Source organism: Protobothrops mucrosquamatus, unplaced genomic scaffold (assembly GCF_001527695.2).
Source record: "Protobothrops mucrosquamatus isolate PMUCROS unplaced genomic scaffold, P.Mucros_1.0 scaffold1558, whole genome shotgun sequence".
NCBI classification, from domain to species: Eukaryota; Metazoa; Chordata; class Lepidosauria; order Squamata; family Viperidae; genus Protobothrops; species Protobothrops mucrosquamatus.
This window is the reverse complement of record NW_015387727.1, coordinates 289509-306005: the sequence shown is the minus strand read 5'-3', so window position 1 is coordinate 306005 and position 16497 is coordinate 289509. Positions and strand designations below refer to the sequence as shown.

Genomic DNA, 16497 nt, shown 5'->3' with positions numbered 1-16497 from the left:
TATGTTCAAGTACTAGTTTTGAATTTCTTTTCTATCAGACCAATATTTGCCTTTATGTTTTCAAACACTACAAAGAAGTATATATTTTTGTTAGCATTGACTGGGTAGCATGCATCATGAGGTTTTGTGAAGGCTTGGCACAGGGTACTGAATGAACCCAGCCATTGTGATTCATAAAGCACATTTGATGGCTTAGTGCAATTGTCAATCAATCATACAGAACCACATAACTCAACACATTCTTTTCCAATGTGGGAGTTCTGAGACATTTATTAAATTGAACATAGGCTCTTATTATGCTGATCCTAACAGCAAGACTTCTTTTGTAAAATTCTGCTAGCAAAAGAACAATATATGTGACTTCAGTTCTATGAACCCCAACTAGGTAAATTGTAATGAAGAAACTTACAATTATTACAGATTCAAAGTTTGAATTAATTCTATCAAAAACTCTTTTTGTATGAAGAAGGTTGGTATAAGCTCAGCTAAAAACTGAAGATGAAATGCTCATCTTTTCCTAGTCTTTTTAGAAGTATTGAGAACATTTTCACTCCTTAAAACCTTAATTATTCTGTCAATTACTAAGAATAAAGAATTTAAATCTTTGCCATTGTGTGCCTATGTTGTCAATGTGAAGTGCATAACTTTGAGTGAAAAAGTACCACTAAAATGCTGAAGCTAATATTATAGTGCACATCTTAATACAAAACCAGGATAATGAAAAATGCCATTCTTTGTAGCAAATAGATTATACATTCATGCCATTTCAGTTAATTACAAGAAAAATAAAACTCTGTGACAGGGGTATACTTTTGTCATTTATTGTACTCAGAATTCACTAACAGGTTCTGTTCTTATATTTTGCTGGACCAGGGAATTTGAGAACACCAGCAAGAGATTGGTGGACTTTCAAATAAACTTGGCAGAATTAAAAATATTGCCAAACACATCATCATATACAGGTTCAACTAACTTTTTCTAGTCACTTGGGTTTGGGAACACCAGATGATGACTCTAAAGTAGACCAAGCACCTAGTGCTTCTTATACTATAATTAAAATAATCTTATGTATTCCAGAAGTAAATAAACATCAAGGCTAAAGAGATAAAAGATATAATCCTAAAAATCAAAACATCCTCAGCTGTATTTTAATCCTGTGCCTATTATTCTAGCTAGGAAGATCCTTCTGTTCTGTAATAACTACATACAACCCTTCATGGACTTCAAATGGGAGACCAGAGAGGAAATTAACCACTGTGATAACATAAAAAACCCAAATGAACACTAACTAAAACCTAAAAATATTTTCCTAAGTAAACCTTTCAACTGCCACAAGGACTCAGCAGAAGCTAGGCTAGTCCCAACCAGCCAGAAGAAAGTCATCTGACACCATGCATCTTAGGTACCATGACTGGATTATGTCTGTGAAAAGGCAGTGGACTGACATTCATTCTTGAGTGGTAATCTAGATAGTTGCCTACTAAATAAGCTTTACCTGACTGATGTTATCAAGGTGGGGAAAAAAGATATCATTTGGATCAACCCAATTTCTCTAATAGGAAGTACTATTATCATAGGATGCTTCAAGTCATGAGGGACATCAAGGGTCCTTCACAGGTGTATTGGCAGAGAGATTCCAATTGTTGTCATAACAGTGTGGTGTTTTGGGGCATCCCCTTTTCACTTTTTTAAAAAAAATGATGAAATATGACTAGTAATGTAACAATTATAGTACAATAAGAAGCCATTATTGTATGAGAGGCATTTGGATATTTAAAACTGAGGTGCCATTTTTTTATATCCAGTCCTCAAGATAAAATGAGGTTTTAGCTCTGGATGCCTCTTGTATTCATAACTGCTACTTGCATTTATAATTTCCATGAAAACTATGGGGATGTATTGTTGAGCAAGGCCTCTAGCTTGCCTTATAAGAGTTCCATTGATATCTTGATAACTGTGGTGAAGAGAGAAAATTCTTTATTCTGAAAAATTCTGGGTTTATAGAAGTGACTGTAATCTCCTTTACCATGACAGAGTTTATTTAGAAGCACCACCTTTGTGCCTGGCATAGATGAAGAAGAACCCAAAGTTTGTTGACTTACTTCTGCATTCCAGAATTGCCTATATAATGGTCTAAATGCTTGGCATGGGCCCTGATTCACTTGTGAATTGTTCTTCCCCATTATTGTTTACTCTTATGGGTTTTCTTTTGACCTCTATTGGAATTTGTGCAGTATGGGGATTGCTTCTTTTTTGTTGCTTTTATCTCTTACTAAAATTATATTTGGCTTGCAAGGAATGTTTATGCTTTTGTTTTTCCATAGGGTGTTTTTGAGGTAATCAAAAAATTAGAAATGAGTGATTGTTGGTGGTACAGGGCAAATGTGTAAGAATTAAAAATCTGAATCAAACTCTCCAGAGCTCCCCTGCTTCTTTTGTTTCAATCAACTACTACTTGCCCAGCCAAAGAGGAAGGGCTGATAATATTAAGGTGACCAACCGTCCTCCTTTAGGAAGGACAGTCCTCCTTTTGTAAGTTCTGTCCTCCCTCGAAAAGTGTCCTCCTACATGTCCTCCTTTTCGATATTTGAAGACTAATCTGCAGGGCTTTTTTTTTCTCATAGAACACTCAGAACGGCGGTCCGGCACCTTTTTTTGATGGTTTTTTTTCAACTTCTGCATGAGCTGTGCTACTCCCGCTATTGGCTTTAGAAAGCCAATAGGAATTGCTGCTGAGCGCGCCAAAACACCCTGCTGGCAAACTTTGCACATGCAAGTTGTCTGTATTATTGTTTCAATGAGTAAAATGTTTCTTTTATTTACGATATTTTTTTCTTCAATTTATTTGTGTCCTCCTTTTCATTGTAAAAAAGTTGGTCACCTTAGATAATATAATAGTTTTTCAGTAACATCCAAGGGTTCATGAACTATCGTATATGTTTTTTGGACAAAACAAATAAAAACACTATATTTCCCACATAATGATTTTTAATACAGGTAGCATGTTTGTTGCAGCCCAAACCCATTAATTATTAATGATTCCTTGGTTTAATAGTTTGGGGAAAACAAGGCCAAGAAATGGAAAGTTGGGTTATTATTAAATTTTAAAAAGATACAAATGATGAGGAAGCAAAGTTAAGAGTTGAGCTCTGCAATCTTCCAGAACATGAAATTATAGTGGTAGCCTATTTGTAATATCCACGTGTATTATAAGGAGGACCTGCATATGTGACTACAATCCCAAATTATGTCCCTTTCTGTTCAAAGATCTTAACTGAAATGACATGAAAGGAAGAAATATCTAGCACTTTCACATACGATAAAATTAGTAACACTGATGAGCCATTTCCTGATGTTTCTCTTGTAGTTACTGGCTTATTTATTACCAGTCAGGGAAGATCTGAAGCCCTGCTGAACAAAATGTTGAGGAGAAACTCGGCGATATATCTCACTGGAATACAATATTGGAACATATTTTAACTACTGTAGTACTTGGGGTCATTTACGTAATCGAACATTACTTAAGGTTGCTGTTTAATCATTCTTCTTGTGGAATCTATCTTTATGCATGATTATCCTTGAAGTATTTACCTTACCAAAACACTTAGGCTTGATTCAGGATCATTTAGTTTGCTTTACTACTTTCTGAAACATTTTTTTTGCTTTTAATCACCATGACCTTAAGCTGTGTGATCACCTCTGCTTTGTTCATAATTGGTGATGTGATTCATAAGGCTATAAAGAGGCAAGAACCTGAAAGAAAGCACAGCTGCTGACCAATTTTCATTAATTTCAGCGGGGATTACTCAAAATATATTCTCTACTGAAGTGTGCCCCTTTTCTCCGATATTTTAAATGAAACTCAACATGGAAAATAATGAACAAAATATAATATTTTTACGTCAAGCCTTAAATAATGTATTTTTATAACAGAGCAAGGACAACGGCAGTATAGACATTGATTTTTATTAATTAAGAATCAGTTTTCTTCTGCTTCAGTATTGATGAGTGCTCCCCTTTGTGAACACCATTCCAGCCATCAATTATACAATGAAAGTATACTTATTCTTCATCATGAACCTGAAAAATCATAAAACAAGACAATACAATTTATATGCAATAGAAATTACCACTGTAAAGAAAGAACAATAAGAAAGGAAGGTGATGCAGTAAATTACATTTAGAAATGTTTTAGAACCAGAAAGCTTCTGCCTGCCAGTGTTGAGCATACTAGTTAGATGGACTAATGATCCTGCATGTATGCTACACAAATTCTTAAAACAGTATTTTTTTTTAATGCGAACATTATGCGAGTAGCCCTGTTAAACTTAGAGGAATTTCCTCATGAGTAAATATGTACATAATTTTCTATTAAAAATGAAAACAAAGTTTTTAGTTCCTCACTACTGGCATTTTGAACCCATATGGCCTCTGGTTGGGCACATATTGCCTTGGGTCCACTACAAGCTGCAAAGGCTAGTAACCCTGCTTTCCTATGTGGAAAATAGTTTAGCATAAGAAAACATGTATATTTAAGAAATGTGACTTGCTCCACTGTTTAGTAAACAATGACACCCAACTCTTGATCTGTTCACAGATAGGTAGAGCATTAAGGACATCTGTCCGTTCCTGAAGGATTTATCACTGGATTGCAAGCAACTGCTGTTTAGTGAGAAACCTGAGGTAAGTCTGTTTCAGCTCATTAATTATCTTAATACTTCACAGAACATATTTAGAGTTCTTGAAGCACACCATGGCATACTTTTCTCTGGAGTCTTAGACACATATAATTTTATCCTTAAATCATTGTGTGAGGCATTTTTTTTTATTAAAACACAAATTTTATTACAGTTAATAAAAAATATCTCAAAAGAAAATCACTCTACCATGGTACAACAGTCACACTGTAAGGTAACTAACACATTTCTATATCAAGGCTTGTAAAGTAATTGTTTGATAAAACTACTTCCATTGCAAAAAGCTGTCTAGTTGCAGTATTTGTAGTAGCTTCAGCACACGTTCTTTTTTTATATCTTCCTAATCTGATATTTACATAATAATTCATGTACCCTGAACTAATATTTTGGTTCCTAAATCATTAAAAAATGTGTCAGACATCTTTAGCAATGTTTATATTTCTATGGTGGATTTATATACAAGGCAAATGAAATACTCAGTATCTGGAGTATACTGGATTAACTGCACTGCCTTCTTTAACCACATTTCTGTCACTTTCCTAAAGTTTGCCTGCCTAAAAGTAAAACAAGGATGTATGACAGTTAACCTCTTTCATTTTATGATCCTTCCTATACAGTATCACCAGATGCCAGGTTAAAATTTACGGTAAAGGAGAAACTGAAGTAAGAATGGAAGTTATTTGCACTCAGATTAGTTACTGGTTTCTTCTTCCCAGAATCCTTTCTGTTTCATTGGCCTGTATCCAAATGGTTTTTCCTGAAGATTTTCTACATTCGACTACCTAAAGCTTGCATCCAAATTAAATTGTGCAGATGGTGCTTTCTATATCCTGCTATGATTGCTGCTTCGAGTGACATTTTGTATGTGTCCTCAGGGCAACTGAAAAGAGGTTAAGTGGTACAATGCACTGCTAACAATATGAGGAGAATTGGTTATTTCTTGCCTATCAAAATGTTCATGAAGGGACATGTTGCTGTTCTTTCTTCAAGCAAGACCATTCCACTCTTATTTTCTTCTGCCCTTGAGGGTGATTTTCTTTCCCTTTCCTCATACCCATGTACTTTTATCCTTATCTAAACATTATGTGTCTTCTCTATAGAATATTAATGCCTGCTTTTAAGTTCTATGTTCAGTCTTTCTGCACTTGTTTCACTCACTCAATTGCATCTTTTATTCCCTTCATTCTCTTGGGTTTTTTAAAAAAATGTTTCTCAAGCAACATATACTTGCATATTAATATAACTTGCATATAAATAAGACAGAGGTTCTAGGAGGGGAGGGTAAGCAGGGGTGTGCTTTCCATACTCTCAAAATGTCCCTTCCATCTTATCTCCTGATAGACTAGTCTCAGTGTGGTACAGTAGAAAAGATCCTATGCAACCAGCATCAGAAAAGATGATGGAAAGCAAACAGGAAGAGAAAATTGCTGAGAGAAGAGAAAATTCATGTCATTTAGTCTTCTTCAGAGTCAGTGTGGTATGTGTTTAAGGCATTAGACTGGAAACCAAGAGATTGTGAATACTAGTCCTGAGGGGTCCTTGGTGCTCTTTGAAAATCTTGCCAAGAAAACTGCAGGGACTAGCAGATGCTGAAAGTCAACACCAACTCATAGGGATGCAGATGTGCACAACACACACATATATATACAATTCTCTCCAAGGTCTCCTCGATTAAGGTGTAGCGCTATGACTTCTACTGAATCTTTGGCTTGCAGTGGCAACAAAGATGCAGGCTTCAGACTGGCTCAAGAAATGTGGAAGTGGAATTGCATGGAATCACTTTAAGGCAAGAAATGATCCCTACTTTGTATTCTCTACCTACTGCAACTCAAGATCAGTCAAGAATACTTGAAGGACTCGCTAATCAGCATTACCTGTAAATGGGTGATCAGGGAGGCACTCAATATTTCAACAGCCCATCATTCATATGTTCTTATGAAGTGACAATACTGTAGAGCTGGTGTTCCTTAAAGTTAAAGCTGTTGGGATAACCCAGCTAGATATGCAGATAGTGTGAGTGATAGCATATTTTCATTCTGCTGCAAATTGATACCTGATTTAAATGGAATTTTGGGATGCACATTTTGCAGTTCTGACAGTGAGAGCACCATAATGGTTTGGGATATGTCTCAAATACCACCATTCACTATCATCTTTTTAAATTTGGCTATAAGGCTTAACTCATGTGAGACGTGTGCCAATGTTACAATTTCTAAATATTAATCTCAGCACTGAGTGAATAGGTACAAGTCTAACAATAGGCCTTATGCCAAAGATTCACTGCTTTTAAGAATAGGGAAACAAATCAAAATGGAACTTTGCTTAAAATGCTTACTGCTTTTAAGAAAAACAAAACCCCAATACATAATACTTAAAGAACAGAGACAAGATTAGGAATGAGCCTTTCCTTCAAATGCTTTCTCCTTCTGAGAAAGAGGCACAGATGATGAATGGGCCTTTTTGTACAGGCATTCTGCTTAAGAATTGGGAACCACAACTGCCAATCTTCCTCTGTGGCTGCTTAGCACATCTATTCAGTACAGAAAGCTACTTGTATTCTAGCCAGCCTGCTTTCACCAGCTTCACTGCCTACCGCTGCCTACCACTGCCCAAATTTACCAAAACTTCTCCAGCTAGAGAACTCCAAGAAGATCTGCAGGAATACAATGATGCCATACAATCTACCACTAAAAACCTCATTGTCATATACCATACAATCTTTCAACTTTCAGAGCCATTTTTTTCCTCCGTATTAGCTGCCTAAATCCTTTGCTGTCATTAAAATCCACTTCTTTCTACACCAGTCATATTACACTGTTGCCCACAATGTGCAGTAGGATATGTGTGCCTTACTTCTACACTTATCCTCTTCTTCATTGTCTAGCTGCTTTATTTTGAGCGTTTCTGAAGCAACACAACTGTGTAAACCAGCTTGTGTTGTCTATAATTGTCTTCACTGATACAGTTGCTCAAGTCAAATTACTGGCCTGACTTCCACTAATTCTGGCATCTACTTACAATTAGATTATGAAAAGTAAACTGTTTGAGAAGTGAAACCCTTCTAATCTTTCAAATAGAATATTGCTAACAAGCACATCTTTACAAATTAGTGTCACATTGACATTTGTCATTGAGTGTCTTCCCAGAAGTGGTTCTTGTTAAAATAAGGATGGCATCTTGACACACAAAATTGAATTGGGCACCTACAAAAATTAAATCTTCAGTTTAACTAACTTCAGGTCTGATTCACAAATCTATTTAGTGTATATTTCCTCCAATAACAGATGCCCTCACATCCTTCTCAGAGGTATCCATTTGGCCTTCATGAGACCAGAATGTTGGACAAGATAAAAATAAAAGCTCTTTTCATGGTTTCATGACAGAGTAATATTTTGGGGGAATGTGGCGAGATAGCAAGGGAAAGACAGGTGGAGAGGTTAAATATTCTGCATATAGTTTTTTTTTACATTCTGAGTTGGAAAAAGGTTAACTGCCTCCAAGTTTCCAAAAATTACTAGATTTTGCACATTCTTCCCATATTATGTCACCAAACTGATTTTATTGTAATATTTGTAACTGCATAAAAAAAAAGCAACAGGAGATGTAGGCACTTGTATAACCTGCAGAGATGGTAAGTCTGCAGTGGGTCTGCCACGTCTATTATAGATAGCGTGTGAGGTTGTGAGCTTTTGTTTTTTATACAGCTGTAGGCATTCTTATGTTCTCCTCTGGCCCTCTGGGGAGCCCTCAGAATGGTGACCATGACAACAACTAATGATTATGCAATTTGCCACTAGAGGCCACTCCTCCTTTTGGAGCTTTCATTGGGTAAAGTCAGTGAATAATTTCATTTTGTCACTATCCACCACCATCAGAGAAAATAACATGATAAAACAAGATAACATGAAATTTAATTGCCCACAGTATTAAAATTAGCTACACTATTAACAACCACTTTTAAAGCTGTTTTGTGGCACAAATTTGAATTTAAAAAATCCTTTGTCAACTCCCAAATTGTTTTTAATAGTCCTAGATTGTACCTTTAGTTATTAATTGTAATATTAATTACAGTCATTTTAAAAATACAGTTACATGGGCAAAGCATGGCTGATTAATACATAGTGGGTATCTTTTTAAATACTAGTAGTCCAGACTGAAATAGTACGTTTCGGTTTCTGTGCTCAACAGCACTTTATTTCAAATGATACTCATATAATAGATAATGCTTTTATCTCAGCAAGTGCAGAAAGAGTGGGTTGTTACTCCAGCCTAGCATAGTCTTCTCCAACACGATGTGTTCCAGATGCATTGTGAGAATACTGTAGGCTGGTTGAAAAATAAGAAATGATGCAGATTTTTAACCCAAGACGCCTAGATCAGTGGTTCTCAACCTATGGGTCGGGACCCCATTTGGGGTCGATCAACCATTTCATAGGGGTCGCCAAGCAAGGCTGTCTGCCATTTTTTTTGTCCGCCATTTTTTCCCCCCTTTTCCGGTGGGTGCCTTACTCCCTTGGGCTGGGCCAGCTGGTGGTCGGCCTGCTCGGTCTCTGCCGCTTGCCAGCTACGCCTCAGCCGGCGCAGGGGGCAGAACCACGCATGCGCGGCGCTCCCGGCCAGGGAAAGTCCTCGACTTACGACCGGTTGGGTAGTCTTCAACTTACAACCGGTTTAGTCCTCGACTTACGACTGGTTTAGTCCTCGACTTACGACCGGTTTAGTCCTCGACTTACGACCGGTTGGGGTCGCGGCATTAAAAAGGTTGAGAACCACTGGCCTAGATGGAAAAGTCTAATTTAGCAGCCCAATGTTCCATTTTTGAATCTCAAGTTTCATCCCATCTGACAGGAATGAATCTGGCAGGAATGGCCTTCTTCTCTAAAGGGGACGGGCAGAGGAGAATCAGGACTTTCACCTTGGAAAAAGTTAATTTCAGTGACAGATTCTAGATGTCCTTGTTCCTCTCCCTTGTTGTTCTTTTAGAGACTCTAGCAGAATCATTTTCTTCCACTTCATACCTTTTTCATGCCAATGTCTCTTGACTTTGTCCTGAGCTTATTAACCTGGGATTCAGCAATCTCAGCTCGTTCTTCAGCATCATCCAGCTCGTGCTGCTGTTTCCTATATTTTGCAAGGTATTGATTGGCTTGAGTTTCCTGTTGGGGGGAAATATATAAGGATATAACAATATTTGACTTTGACAATCAAGAAGCAAAGGTCCTCTGAAACACACAGACAAGACAAATCAAATTTATACATGGCAAACTGCCTTTCAGATATATTGAACTGAAAGTTCTATTACATCTACTGGCCAGGAGGTTATGGGAATTGTAATCCAACACCCTTAAAAAGGCACTAAGCTGGAAAAGGCTACTGTAATTCATTGTTAAATATTTAATGATATTGTGCTGGAAAGCAATTTCATTTATACTAATCTATGAAGTTACCAAGGAAGGATCTTTGGAAGTCAGGAATATTGATTTCAAGCCTTCAGTTGGAGAAGAGTTGGCCTAGCAAAATTCAACAGTTTTTACAGACAGGAAAAAATAACAAATGTTCTAAACACAGAGGATTTTCAACAATTGTTGTAATGAATCTGTCCAGGATAATTTAAGAATAACAGACAGATACACTGAGTTACATTTCACAATTGGTTTGTTTGGTTTTGGCTTAGCATAATGAATAAATCTAACCATTGTGGTTTATAAAAGAGCATTTTGGAGGGATTTTTTTAATAGGAATAATGGTTCTTAATAGGATAAACCCCAGATTTGACATTATTTCATCTGCATTTAAATTTAATTAGAATGTTTTAAAAATTGTTTTCAGTCATATCAATGTTCTCTATAGGGAGAACAAAAATAAGTCACAATGGCAATCACAATTGCATGATTGAACCTCTGTCCGTTTTTCTTTTTTAACCTCTTATAAATATCACTGAATGATAAATGAAAGCTTTTCCTCCTTTAAAAATATATTTTGATAATTTCTACTTCTATTTTGATATACCTGGGTATCATTTGGGGGCTGCATATGGTTTTGGTTGTACATTTCTCCTTTATAGCCTAGGATGCTGCATAAACCCAAATATATGTGGTCTATTTAATAAACTATGATTAAATCAAGATTTCTGAGCTGAATAATTAAACAACAGATATCAAAGTATGGAATTAGCACAAGTCAGCAAGCAGAATTAAGATTTTATAAATATACAGGGAATTATTACTTTTTCAACTATAAAGTCAAAATTATCATCATTAAAGTACAGAATGGAATGCTGATCAAGCATGTCATAGACAGACTAGATTTATTTTAAAAGTTTAATACTTCACTCTTGTAATGGCTAAAAATAGATTTTGAATTTGCCCTATTTGTGTGTTGCCTTATTATATTTAAATTACATTTAAATATTTATCAGACTCTAATCTAATGAAAACTAATATAACCTTTTTCAAGTCTATTACAAAACTATATTTTCTGTTATGCTTGTATTAATTTGTATTAATGAAAATGGATTCTTCATTTACTTTATCATTTACATTTTACACTATTTTCCTTTTACCCATTTATTCTGCTTTACATTTATTGTGACCTATGATTGCAAAATATAATTTTTGATGGACAGTTTCATGTTCAGTGTGAAGTTTTCAAGGGAGGAATTCCTTTCATCTTTATTTTCCAAAGCTGTTCCTTTGAACTGAGCAGCATGCACAAAACAGGGAAGCAATGTTAGAAATTGTAATATCTTTCTTTGTGTAAGTGCACACACATAAGTCGATTTGTGACCCAACAAAAATAACACCCAGATTTTAAGGAAGGAACATAATTTAATTTAATAATTTAACCTACAGATTGCACTGCTATAAGAAGACTGATCTACTTTTGAGAAAATCTTGTGTGTAAGTTGTGTATGCAACTGCTTCATGCCCTATGGGATTGCATCTTTCAGTAAACACACATATTGCTTTCTTTCTGTTCTGCAGGGTAATAAGCAAGATCTATCAATCTCTACTGAGATAGAAACAGAAAATAGAGCGAACTCTTTTACGACAAAATGGCATCTTTTATCATGCTAAGATAAATGATTCCATCTCATAATGTATCATACATTTTCAATTCTAAAGGATGAAATTGTATTTGTATACAATGGTACACATTCTAAGTGTAGTTTCCTGTGTTTCTGATGTTTGGGCATTTCTTTAGCCAAAATGGCCTCATTGACACAAAAGAGGACAACATAAGACAATCTAGGAAAACACCAGGATTTTTGGAAATACCATAAAAAGATAGAAAAGTGCTATCTAATAACATCTAGGAGAAAAACAAAAAATTATAAATGTACAATAATGATACTATACAACTTACAGCTTCTTCTGCTTGGTGCTTGTAGCTTTTTACTTTGAGTTGCAATTTATCAATTAGCTCCTGCATTCTTGCCAAATTCTTTTTGTCTTCTTCTGCCTTTTAATAAATAAAGGATTAACATCAGCAACCATGAACTATGCACAAAGGCTAGCCTAACAATTCTAGCCAAAATGTTGTTTCTTAAGACATAAGTCTTGATTTTTATTAGATTTCATCGTGCTATTCGTCTAGGTAGCTCAGGATGACCTACATTGGGCTGCTCTATTTTATCTCATATCAACAAATGAGAGGCAAGGAAAGAATAGGCAAAGAATCACAGTTTCTTCCATAGCTGGAATATTAAAAAAATGGTAGTCCTCTTTCCTTCCAGCAAGCAATAAAATACAAACATGAAGTATGTATTTAAATTAACCAAAATATCACAACTGTTCACATGAAAAGAAATGAGTGGATTAATAATACACACTTGCACATTTTAATTACATATATTTTTTTTAAAAAATCAAGGGCACAAGTACAATCTTCATCATCTGCTATAACTGAAGATGATATTTAACACTGATACCCTCTGTTGGGACAAGAACTATAGGCCCACTTTCCAACTTTGAGTTGGCTGAATTAAGGAACAATTAACTTTAATACCATTTTAGGGAAAGTCTTCACACTTAATATGGAAAGAAGTATGTCATCTTCCAACACAGCAATCATGGACTCCTAATGTTTACTCTATTTTCTAACTGATACTATTAATCATTTCTGTTTTCCATTCTTGAAAGTTAACAGAAGTTATACTAAATTATTTAACAAAGATTAATAAAATAAATTAACTTATGCTATAGTAATGTTAACAATACTAATAAATAAACCTCTACTGTGGTAAAAAAAAGTTCTTTGTCTTTGAATATAGTTATTATAATAATAATAATCCTCAAAAACAAGTAGTCCTTGTACAAATGTTTTATCATTTGCACAATGTGTTCACTCCCAAACATTCACACTGATATTTCTGCATTCCATTCTAATCAGGAAGCATTCAGGATTTTAGAAGGAAATGGTAGTAGAAAAGAAAAGATCTAATAAAAGTAGAACCTTTTCTTTTTCTTTCTCTTCAACACCTCTGTCTCTATTCTTCATAATACAAAGCTATTTTTGGCTATGCATACTAGATATAGGACAGAATCACATGCATACTTTAAGTTGGATTTTTTTGCAGCCAATATTTCTTCAGAATTTCTAAAGAAACGTTGCTTTATGTACATGTGTGTATAGTATCTGGGGAAAAATGTGTTATTTTACTGCAATATTTTAATATTTTAACTAGAATTACCTGGTAAGTCAACTCTTTGATGCGTCTCTCATATTTGCGGACTCCTTTCTGAGACTCAGTATTTCGACGAACTTCTGCCTCTAGTTCATTTTCTAGCTCACGAATCTGCACCAGTACAGAAATATTGTTAGATTGGGTTTACCATAACAGTAAGCTCAGGATGAACAATTTTGCATAGATTATAAATGTAATTCACTGTCCTGGTTACCGATAATCTTCCAATTAGTCTATGATGTCATCAGAGGGGATAAATTTTGCCTTTTTAAAAGATTTATGGAATGGGAAGAATGTCAGTTCATCTCTCAGAAAACCTATGTTCCCTTTCCCATTCTTAGTTAAACATTTTTACCTAAACACTCTACTGCTAAAATTCAGCTATATTGCTTCATGTTTCGATGGTATTATTTCAGCTTATTTTCTGGTAGATGGAAGGAGTTTTAAAGGTTCCACAGACCTTCTATTCCCATTGCCAAATTTTATTTATTAGCTGTCCAATGGAGTCTGAGCAGTGTACAAAACTGGAAAATCCATAAAAACAGGTATAATATCAAACCAGATCAACAGCCCAGGCTACAGCAATGTTATAAACAACAAATCAAACAAAATAGAAATAGCTGAACAATAATATATCAATTCTAAGCCTAGGATCCTATTTGGCTTTTCAGAGATTTTCATAACCTTAAGAGAGAGAACACAGTCCTTATTTCTGGTGGGACGCTGTTCCAGAAGGTGGGACTGTGATAGAGAAGGCATTTTTTCCTTGGTCTCACAAAGGTGACAGTGTTTAATAGAAGGGACTTGAAGTGTATTCATTCTGCTGGGACATATCAGACAGGGAAAAATTATTGGAGACAAATGGTTCCTCAGATATCCAGTCCCTATTTTATCAAAAGATTATAATGCAATTCAATTATTTTCTTCTGAATTTGGTCCCTACAAATGGGATGGGTAAGTTATATGTTGTGAGTTGTAAACCACATTTTACAGTAAAATATGTGAAGCTAATGGGTTATGTGTCATTGAGTTTGTAATTCAGGAATTTAGTAATATATATTAGTCCATGAGATTATGGATCTGTGCAACCCAGTGATCTGCAAAAATGTTAGCACAAGGCAGCTATATAGCTAAATTATAGGAGACAAGAAACAGGATCCTTGAAAATGTTATGGAAATAGAGGACTAAGTTAAGGAAGATATATACTAGTTTTTCTTTGAATTAAAATACCAGAGAATCCATGCACAGCTCAGCCAATATGGAAGGTGGAAGGAAGGAGACTGCACAGCAGACTGAGATCAAGATAGGCAAAAAGAAAACAAGCTAAAGATCTGACCTGTGAAAGCAGCCAGCTACATGCAACATTGGTAGAGATAATTTAGAGTGAATATATATATGTGTGTGACACACAGGGGGAGTTGGTGCTAGAATATAGTTTAGTATTCTAGAAAGTTCGATTGCATTTGTACATATATCCATAAACTCCTCTCTATTGAAATAAGCAAAAATAAGGGAAGTTCACTATGAAAGGTAGAATGTTCTTTTGCTCTTGGATACCCTACAGGGGGAATTGCCCCACTGCGTAGAAGGTTTGACACCAAAGCTGATGGATAGACATTTTATAGAATCTGCTTGGAAGACTTTTTAGAAGAATCAGTTCTTGAATTCAGGATTGGTTCTGATGTTATAGCAAGGGTTATATCTGCTTTAAAAATTCATTACAGGATGAGTAAATATAATAATCATTTATTTATATTATTTTCTATCATTTTAAAAACATACTAGGTACTTTTAAATGAAAGTATTCTAAATAACAATATTAACTCAGCCAGAATTGTGTTCTGAGTACACATTTTTGAAGTAGGCAACTACCACTTGATTTGATTTTAAGGAAAAATACCCTTGATTCCAGCTTCTGAATCTGCTTTTTTCCCCCTTTGAGAGCAATTTGTTCTGCTTCATCAAGTCTCTTCTGTAAATCTTTGATAGTTTGTTCCATATTCTTCTTCATGCGCTCCAAGTGAGCACTGGTGTCCTGCTCTTTCTTAAGTTCTTCAGCCATCATTGCTGCCTGGAATAACATAAAGTTGTGAAATGGTAAGTTAGAAATGAGTCTTTTCATTTTGATGATTTAATGGACATAGGAATTTAAAGCTCTAGATAAATTTTCACAACTAATCATAGATAATAATGGTCTAAATAATTTTTTTTGTTAATAACAAAGCAATTATTTAGGCTGGAATAAAAAAAATGGGATGTCTTCTTACATCAGTGATTGCTTTTTTGGCCTTTTCTTCAGCATTCCTGCATTCCTGTATAGCTTCTTCCACCTCAGTTTGTATTTGAGTAACATCATTCTCCAGCTTCTTCTTCTGGTTGATTAGACTTGTATTCTTTTATTTCAAAAGGAAAAGGAATGTTCATTAGGACAGGATCTTTTGTAACACTAGGACAAGTGTCAATAAGATAAAGTATAACAGTAGCCTTATTCATACACATTCCTGGTAGTATAACTCATATTATTCCCAAGAGACACACTAGTGAAAAATAAATCAGGTCAGTTTCTGGTTCAAAGTAGAATCTTCACATTTTTTGCAAGCAAAAAATCCCAACCCCCTCTAGAAAGCATGATATTATAAGGCTTCTTTCATTAACTAGTTTGCAAAAAGATCACCAATATTGACTGATATGCCAAATCTATAACTTAGAAAACATCAGGAAGCAAGAAAAGAGTAATCTACCCAAGACAATACTCTTGGAAATACATTATTTCCACAAGAAAGAGCTATGACTTATCAACTTTCATGGAATTAGTGGGGTTTAAAGGAACTTAAATAAGATACATAATTCTTGTACTGAAATTATCTGGATATTCTCCAAACCTCTTGCAGCACAGAAGACCCTTAAAATTTGGATGGAAAAATGCCCAACAGAAAACAAGCAAGTAATGGATGTGTAAATAGTCCCTTAAGCACAAGGATTTTTTAAAAAAAGAAATGATCAGTCACATAAGTGTACAAAGCCAATTTTCTTTGACCTAGAGACCAAAAGATAAAATTTAAAATATTGGTCAGTGTGTAATATATACTTTATTCTTTCACACAGAAAGAAAC

At 35.1% G+C, this 16497-nt stretch overlaps 1 protein-coding gene across 3 annotated transcripts in view; it reads right to left on the bottom strand.

Moving 5' to 3' along the window:
* Positions 1-4062: 4062 nt before the first annotated feature.
* The window catches only part of LOC107293272 (myosin heavy chain, cardiac muscle isoform), an 87263-nt gene continuing 74828 nt past the window's right edge, over positions 4063-16497 (bottom strand). For 2 of the 3 annotated variants that reach the window (XM_015822420.1, XM_015822421.1), the window contains 5 exons: positions 15652-15777; positions 15285-15455; positions 13390-13494; positions 12063-12158; positions 9710-9853 (listed from right to left, as the gene is read on the bottom strand). In XM_015822420.1, coding sequence (XP_015677906.1) covers positions 9710-9853; positions 12063-12158; positions 13390-13494; positions 15285-15455; positions 15652-15777 — 642 coding nt within the window. Of the gene's footprint in view, positions 4081-9709; positions 9854-12062; positions 12159-13389; positions 13495-15284; positions 15456-15651; positions 15778-16497 lie in introns of those variants that run through there. The other variant, XM_015822419.2, reaches the window with a different exon arrangement.